The following is a 7,236-nucleotide window of genomic DNA, read 5'->3' as shown; positions in this document are numbered from 1 at the left end:
GCAGAAGGCGCTTAGCTCTGTCCTCACCCACCTTCTCCCTCTGCAGCAGAAGGCGCTTAGCTCTGTCCTCACCCACCTTCTCCCTCTGCAGCAGTAGGCGCTTAGCTCTGTCCTCACCCACCTTCTCCCTCTGCAGCAGTAGGCGCTTAGCTCTGTCCTCACCCACTTTCTCCCTCTGCAGCAGTAGGCGCTTAGCTCTGTCCTCACCCACCTTCTCCCTCTGCAGCAGAAGGCGCTTAGCTCTGTCCTCACCCACCTTCTCCCTCTGCAGCAGAAGGCGCTTAGCTCTGTCCTCACCCACCTTCTCCCTCTGCAGCAGTAGGCGCTTAGCTCTGTCCTCACCCACCTTCTCCCTCTGCAGCAGAAGGCGCTTAGCTCTGTCCTCACCCACCTTCTCCTTCTGCAGCAGAAAGCGCTTAGCTCTGTCCTCACCCACCTTCTCCCTCTGCAGCAGTAGGCGCTTAGCTCTGTCCTCACCCACCTTCTCCCTCTGCAGCAGTAGGCGCTTAGCTCTGTCCTCACCCACCTTCTCCCTCTGCAGCAGTAGGCGCTTAGCTCTGTCCTCAGCCGCCTTCCTCTCTCTGGCTTCCGCTGAGTCTGCCTGCTTCGGAAGTGACTCCTCCACTGGGGGCAGCCCGTCCTTCACTGCCTCCACAGCTTTGGAGCCGGGACGAAATTTCGGCACGAGGGGGGTGATATAGCTGCCCACGAAGGCCTGAACACTGGGCCCAGGGTATGACAGATAGTGCCCAATGCCCTTCTTCGGAGATGGAGGAGAGGCGGGGGGAGACGTGGCGTCTTTAGCAGACCCAGCCCCGGAGGACATCAGGCTGGAAACGGTGTCCACCCCACTTTGGTCAGATCTGCCCGGGCCAGCAGAGGACGCTTTGGGGTCCTTGCAGCCAGGCTCCGTAGTCCCTGGTTTTGTGACATTCCCAAAGTACTCGTTGACATGGTGCGCCAAGTAATTGTAGGTCTCACCTAAGTTTACAGGGAGCTTGCTAGGGTGGAACAGCCAGGGTGTCTGGCTGGGAGCAGGTATGCCCTGACTGGAGTCTACCACTTCCATCCCTGGTCTCCCAGTGCCTTGGGTGGGGCTATCCTTTGGGTCTTTCCCATCCTGGAGTCCCTCAGCCTTCTCAGAGACAGTGTGTACTCCAGTGCCCTGACCTTTAGCTTCTGATGTTGATGATCTGATTCCACCCCCTTCCCTGGGGCCAGATTTCAGGTGCGATATCCGGGAGAGCAAGTCGGTGTGGGTGCTGCTGATAGCCCTGGAAACAGAGTCCAATGTCCTTTTAAGACGCCACATACCTGGGCTGCGGTCAGCACAGCTGAGGGATGCTGAGGTGCTCAGGGGGGAGATGTGGGCACCTGCGCCCAGACTGTAGTGCAGCCGACAGGGCCTGAAGACCCATGTCCTGTGCACCCTGACTTGTGTGCCTCCGATACGCCACCAGCGGAGGCCGTGGATGTCATGGTTCAGAATCCGTGGTACGTTCAATCTGGAACAGCACTGCAATGCCTGGCACTGCCCTTGCTGGTGCCGCAGGTGTCTGCCCCTGCTCAGGCTGAACATGGACGTGTTTATGATCCATTTAACAGGCATTCCATCAGTTCACCCTATCGGCATCCTCAACCAGGGAAAATCGGCTAAAACAACACAAGATTAATCAACACGTGGTTAAACAAATCTTATATCCAAATCAACGGATCCTCTGTCCAAAACAACTATTGTCTAAATAAATGTCTACCTATCACAGACTGGCGACATCTTTGTTTAGTTAATCGCAGACCACAGTTTTATTAAATACTGGTCGGTAATGTTAGCTGAAACTAGCATTGACAAAATCACAGTAAATTAATAACAGCAGGTGACATCCATGCTGGAGGAATAAAGCTAACATACCCGTTTGCAAAAGGAGAATCTGGAACGTCGCCACAAATATGTTCCATCCCATACGCGACCTGCCGAATCCCAGTTTAGCTACCTAGCCTGCGCTAACCAGGTATCGCGCTGCTGGACCTTCGGGTGTGTAACGTTAGCTCATCCTCCGCCCGCATCGCCAAACACTTTTTAAACCGCACAGCGATAACCCTTCGCGTGGTTTTATAAACGCAACCTATCAAACTACCCCTGCGGCTAAAACGCCACCATCGTATTAAAGCCAGAAAACTGTGAAATGGGGCACGACCGTCTAATCCCCTCCTGTCAAAAAATAGTAAATAAAAGATCTTAGTCCCGACCCGTGATTGGCTTGTCGTTTGTGACCCCGGAAGAAACACCGCGCTGATTGGGTGAAATGTACCTCTCAACAGTCTTAAACAGAATACCGGAGTGGTTGTATGCAAAAGTAAAACTAGACTGGATATTATATTTATTAATGTAAGCATTTTTGACAAATAAGAACGTAAAACCCATATTTCATGTGTGTTCCACTACTGATACACAGAATGTTTGTTATTTAATGCATAGGCATGCACTGTATCGATAACATATTCGCATTTTCATCTCACTATCTGAGGCGGGGGACGAGTGCGTACATGACTCCCAACACTAGGTGGCATGATAACATGATAACTACCGCCCTGCTTTTCGTAACCCGGCCCTGAAAGTGAAAGCAATTGGTACCATGGAGAGAGATATAATCTAATTCAAATTTAACATTTAAATAGCAAGGCATTACATATGTAAGTTAACCTTAAGATATATCTTTTTGATGTTTTTTCCCAGAAATTATTAAAAGAATGAAATCATGATGCTTTATTGATCCCTGCAGGGATATTGCCTTTTCGCCTACCCAGTATTGTTCTCCAAGTATGTATGCTACATATTTTCATGATATTACAATGAATTTTTCATAATCCAGTAGTTAGGTAACACTGGTTGGCGAAAAGAAACGAAACGAAACAGTATAACCGACCAGGCTCCCTGATCAATCTGTCAAACAAACAGCGCGTTTATGTGACAAACCAAAAACAAAACACTTCGGATGTAACCGACGCGGTCAGGGAAACCTAATAGAGAACATCAGATCTATTATCTTCATTGTATCATATAATATAAACTAATTTTGAGAAAAGTCTGCAATATTGCAGTATCTTGCGTTTGCTTTCTGGGGAGTGGTAAGTTGCGCGATCATAATCTTCCACATTCATAAAGACACGTGTCCACTAACTAACATCTAGCCAATGGCAGTGTAACAATGCGACCTCAGTAAGTAAAGCTGGGCTATTTTTAGCAAGTAATCATCGCGCCGCTCACGGAATAGTAAAGCTTTATTGATAAATAAAACGTTCAGATACATGTTTTTTGGTTAAATTTCCTATGGGAGGCTACACTATTTCATTGTGACAGGAATGCAGTATGTTTCTACGCTGTCCTGTGCTACCTGGAATTAGCAACTTGAAGATGAAATAATAAAATAATGACCACATTATTGCTTAAATAATCTGCTTCATTCTGGAAGTTCTGGATACTCCACTTACTAGGGCCATAAATCTCTTAGTTTAAAGCAACAGTTATGATAACCCGTTTTAGGCATTTTATCGCCTAGAAGCCGTTACTTTGGGGATTTACAAATGACATCTGTAGCTCCGTTTAGCTCATGCTGCTGACCAGGAGCTAATGCAACCGGAAGTAAACTTTACGACGATAAGACCGTGAGGGAAGAGCAGCTCGTCCCCTCAAAGTCAGTTTACGCTTTTCTACTAACTGCATACCTTTTCAAACAATGATTGAAGAAAACAAAAAACATGCGTAAGGAAATTACTAAATGCCTTAATATGCACGTTTCCAAAAGTTTTCAGAGATACCGCTCGCCTGTCTTATATCGAAATCGTATGTTTTTTTCCCCAGTAAGCCGCGGCTGTGACGTCACGGAGACCCTGCGCGGTCACGTGGTCAGGAAACTGCCCAATAGGATTAGGATTCGTGGTGCTGTGCTTCTGGAACGCGGCGCTAAGAGCGATGTCAGCGGCTCTCCCTGGGTAGCCGTCAAGTGACCGAAACTCGGTGGCTCTTCGCCGGGCGCCTTTTCGCGGGTAAGAGTTTGTGCTCAGTCACAGTCACGCTGACGGCGACACTCGTTTAAAGAGAGCTGTTGCCGTTTTGGTGTTGATCAGTAGCGCTGCTCCGTGTCGGCTGCTGGATGTCGGGCCCTCAGCGCTGCTTTGGCGGGGACTCGGCAGCTCCTTTGGCCGCTTAGGTATCTCTGGACATGTATGTTAATGGCGCGTTCTGGCTGCCTAGGCAAAGGGAAGGTGGCTTTGCGGCTCCGTGTGACTTCTCAGTGTCTTTGCGGAGCGCCGCGGGTGTGTGCTCGCCCGCTTCTTGTTCGGCGAGGGACGGCCCGCGGGCCGATGGTGCGCTTGGGGCTGCCGGCCCGTAACTTCCAATCATTCTGCCTCTGTTAGGATTTAATTTAAAATATAACTGGAGAATTTTAGTATGATGTTTAAAATGGAGTACCTGGGTGTTTCTATACTGCGGCTAAGAGTGTCATAATGAAACTTCCGTTCTTGGTATACTTTTGCGTGCTGGGCTTTTAGTAAATGTCTCTATACTTAATAGTAAGTTTCAGGTTTGGGCGTAGCCACAAAATGACATTTTCTTTTCGTTTTCAATACTGATCTGACAGGTGGTAGTACATGCTGTCTGTCCCCGTGTCGTTTATTAAGTTATTCTTTATACCGGGTAAGATCATGTGCTTTGTATAAATGAGAATGATAATTATCCGCTCTTTCTGTCCTCAGTCTTCCAAGGTTAATCAACGCCATGGCTACCGCGCCCTCAGCACTGAAGTTCGCTGTCTGCGTCCTCATGATAACCGAGTTCATATTGGCCAAGAAGGACTACTATGAGATTCTGGGTGTGCCGAAGGATGCAACTGAGCGGCAGATTAAGAAGGCCTTCCATAAGCTGGCAATGAAGTACCACCCTGACAAGAACAGGAGTCCGAATGCCGAAGCCAAGTTCAGGGAGATTGCAGAAGGTGAGCTTTCACTGAGCACTTTGGCAATGCAGCATTTGTGTTTAGGGTTAATGAAGCATGTCAGCCTTTTGCACCAGTTGGTGTTTTTTTTGGGGGGTGTGTACAGTTGTGGCATAAATAATTCTGTATGGATTTTATGTGTCCCCAGTTTGAGTATAGCTAATTGTGCTTTTTGTTCTGTGCAGCGTACGAAACATTATCAGATGATAAACGCAGACGGGAGTATGATCAGTTTGGACACGGCTCCTCTGCCGAGGAGGACGCGGGCAGCAGAAGCAATGGGCAGTACTTCCAGCAGCCGTTCAACTTCAACTTTGATGACATTTTCAAAGACTTTGACATCTTCAACCAGAACAGGCACGCCCACCACCAGAAGCACTTTGAGAACCATTTCCGGGCTCACCAGGAAGCTCACAACCGCCACAGGCGGTCCTTCCAAGGGGGCTTTGGTGGGGGGGTCTTCGACGACATGTTTGATGACATGGAGAAGATGTTCACCTTTGACAGCACACACAGGCACACTGCCAGAACCGAGAGCAAGTTTCAGAACTCCAGACAGCACTGCCGGACCGTGACGCAACGTAGGGGCAACATGGTGACCACTTACACTGACTGCTCTGGATCCTGAGGCGTGGACTGTGCCCCCCTCAACTCTTACGTGGACTTTCCTCATCACTCATTGGGAGCTAGTCTATCAGGGTTTCGGTTGTGTTTTTCCCTTTGGGGGAGGGGGGCTGTTATTTACTAAAATAATTTAACTATGCTGTCACTTGAAGTGAGGCTCATAATTTTATGGAGGTAACATGGTAAAACAAGCATTTGAAAACAAGCTTTTGTTTTTTGTGTCAAAGCAAAAAATAAGTTTTGTACATAAATTAGCAATAGGTTTTTTGTCTGCAATAAAAGTGACGCTTAAGTTTTGAAGACTTCAAGCATATTGTCTACAACTAATGTAAGTGGTATTACTTTACGTGACAAATTGCTTACCTTACAAATAGTGGTCTTCCTGTTCATTGATTCTCAGTTTTGATACCACAGCTAGGTGTTACTGGGAGGATTTTTCCAGTATTTACAGGAGATCTATAACTTGCATATTTGGCGCTTATAAGTGGCTCGTCGTGGTGTTAAGATCATCAGTGCATCTTGCAATGCAGGACGATTTAAGAAGCTTTGACTATTTCGACCAACCATTTAAACCGTAGACCCTGTGAAATTGAGCACAAATATTTCAGGTTGGCTTTCATGTGTTAGTCTTTAAGAAGGTTACACAGGAAAGTCTTATTGGAATTGCAAAGCCTTTTTCTCTACAATATAGAATTGGAGGACAAAGTCCTTAAGAGGATAATCGCTGTAATGAAATGAGGAATTTATCTTCTGAAATTCTGTTCAGAATACATGAACACTTGTTTATCGGCTGCGTGAAATTGAGAATAAAGCACCCATTGTAATTTGCTCCTCTGGTGCACTGCTGGTCACATCACTGATGCTTTTGAGGTATGAAATGGTCCTAAAGTGGGGAAACGTGTGTGTGTGTGTGGTTTTTTTGCAGCATTGTAAGATTCTTACTTGCCAAATGCTTTGAAATGTTTAAATGACACCTGTCGAAATAAGCACCTGGAGTATAATTTGAATTTAGATGTGTTTTTGCGGCGGACAGAAACTTCTGTAATTAGGTTTTTTCTGAGGTTTCTATGGATTTCAGATTGTAGTGAAAGAAGAATGATTTCTGTCTGCTTTATTGTAGTAGGAATTTTGTATTGTGAACTGGATGAGAGACAAATGTTGCTGACCTGCATGTAACAAACTGCTGTGCTCCCCACTCCAAAGGACTATATTCATCTCCCGAATAGTTGCTCCCACAGGTAGAATGTAATCTGTATTACGGCGGTGGCCGGCCTTAACATATGACCTTTACCTCATTTTCTTGTGTTTTCACCTCCCACTTTATATGCTCTCTCATATAAAAAAAATCGCCCTGTTTCATTGGTATTTTCCTGTTGCTTGTGCTGTGTGATGCCTCAGTGATAGAGGATTTCTGTGTTCAGCAAATTTGTCATGCACTTTCAATATTTTAATCCTATGGATAGAATATATGTACATTTAATGCTCAGGAGTTGGATGGTACATTGAAAATAAATGATGATAAAATGTCATTGTTTTTTCCTTTCTGCATCTCTCCCATTTTCTGAAATATAAGTTTTTCTAGATAGAAGTTTCTGATGAAGTGTAGGTTTTGTCTAAA

The 7,236-nt window shown here is 46.2% G+C and overlaps 2 protein-coding genes across 22 annotated transcripts in view; one reads left to right on the top strand and one right to left on the bottom strand.

The window, feature by feature from the left end:
* The window catches only part of LOC125745200 (calcium-independent phospholipase A2-gamma-like), a 19,293-nt gene extending 17,055 nt beyond the window's left edge, over window positions 1-2,238 (bottom strand). For 2 of the 19 annotated variants that reach the window (XM_049017836.1, XM_049017855.1), the window contains exons 1-3: window positions 437-2,238; window positions 302-346; window positions 77-211 (exon numbers count right to left, since the gene is read on the bottom strand). In XM_049017836.1, the coding sequence (XP_048873793.1) occupies window positions 77-211; window positions 302-346; window positions 437-1,609 (1,353 nt within the window). In that variant the 5' untranslated portion in view covers window positions 1,610-2,238. Of the gene's footprint in view, window positions 347-436 lie in introns of all 19 variants that reach the window. The other 17 variants (XM_049017883.1, XM_049017898.1, XM_049017890.1 and 14 more) reach the window with 14 other exon arrangements.
* Window positions 2,239-3,884: 1,646 nt separating this feature from the next.
* Window positions 3,885-7,147, top strand: dnajb9a (DnaJ heat shock protein family (Hsp40) member B9a). 3 transcript variants are annotated; one of them, XM_049010663.1, is made up of 3 exons: window positions 3,885-4,044; window positions 4,756-4,994; window positions 5,180-7,147. In XM_049010663.1, the coding sequence occupies exons 2-3, from the start codon at window positions 4,778-4,780 to the stop codon at window positions 5,620-5,622; spliced, it is 660 nt and encodes a 219-aa protein (XP_048866620.1). In that variant the 5' UTR covers window positions 3,885-4,044; window positions 4,756-4,777; the 3' UTR covers window positions 5,623-7,147. The 3 variants fall into 3 exon arrangements, with proteins under 3 accessions (XP_048866620.1, XP_048866640.1, XP_048866629.1); XM_049010683.1 differs by lacking the exon at window positions 3,885-4,044 and adding an exon at window positions 4,076-4,208; XM_049010672.1 differs by lacking the exon at window positions 3,885-4,044 and adding an exon at window positions 4,247-4,314.
* The last annotated feature ends 89 nt before the right edge of the window (window positions 7,148-7,236 follow it).

The sequence above is a fragment of the Brienomyrus brachyistius genome, chromosome 1 (assembly GCF_023856365.1).
Source record: "Brienomyrus brachyistius isolate T26 chromosome 1, BBRACH_0.4, whole genome shotgun sequence".
In the NCBI taxonomy this organism is placed as follows: domain Eukaryota; kingdom Metazoa; phylum Chordata; class Actinopteri; order Osteoglossiformes; family Mormyridae; genus Brienomyrus; species Brienomyrus brachyistius.
Note: the sequence above shows the minus strand (reverse complement) of the source record. Positions and strands in the feature narration are given on the sequence as shown.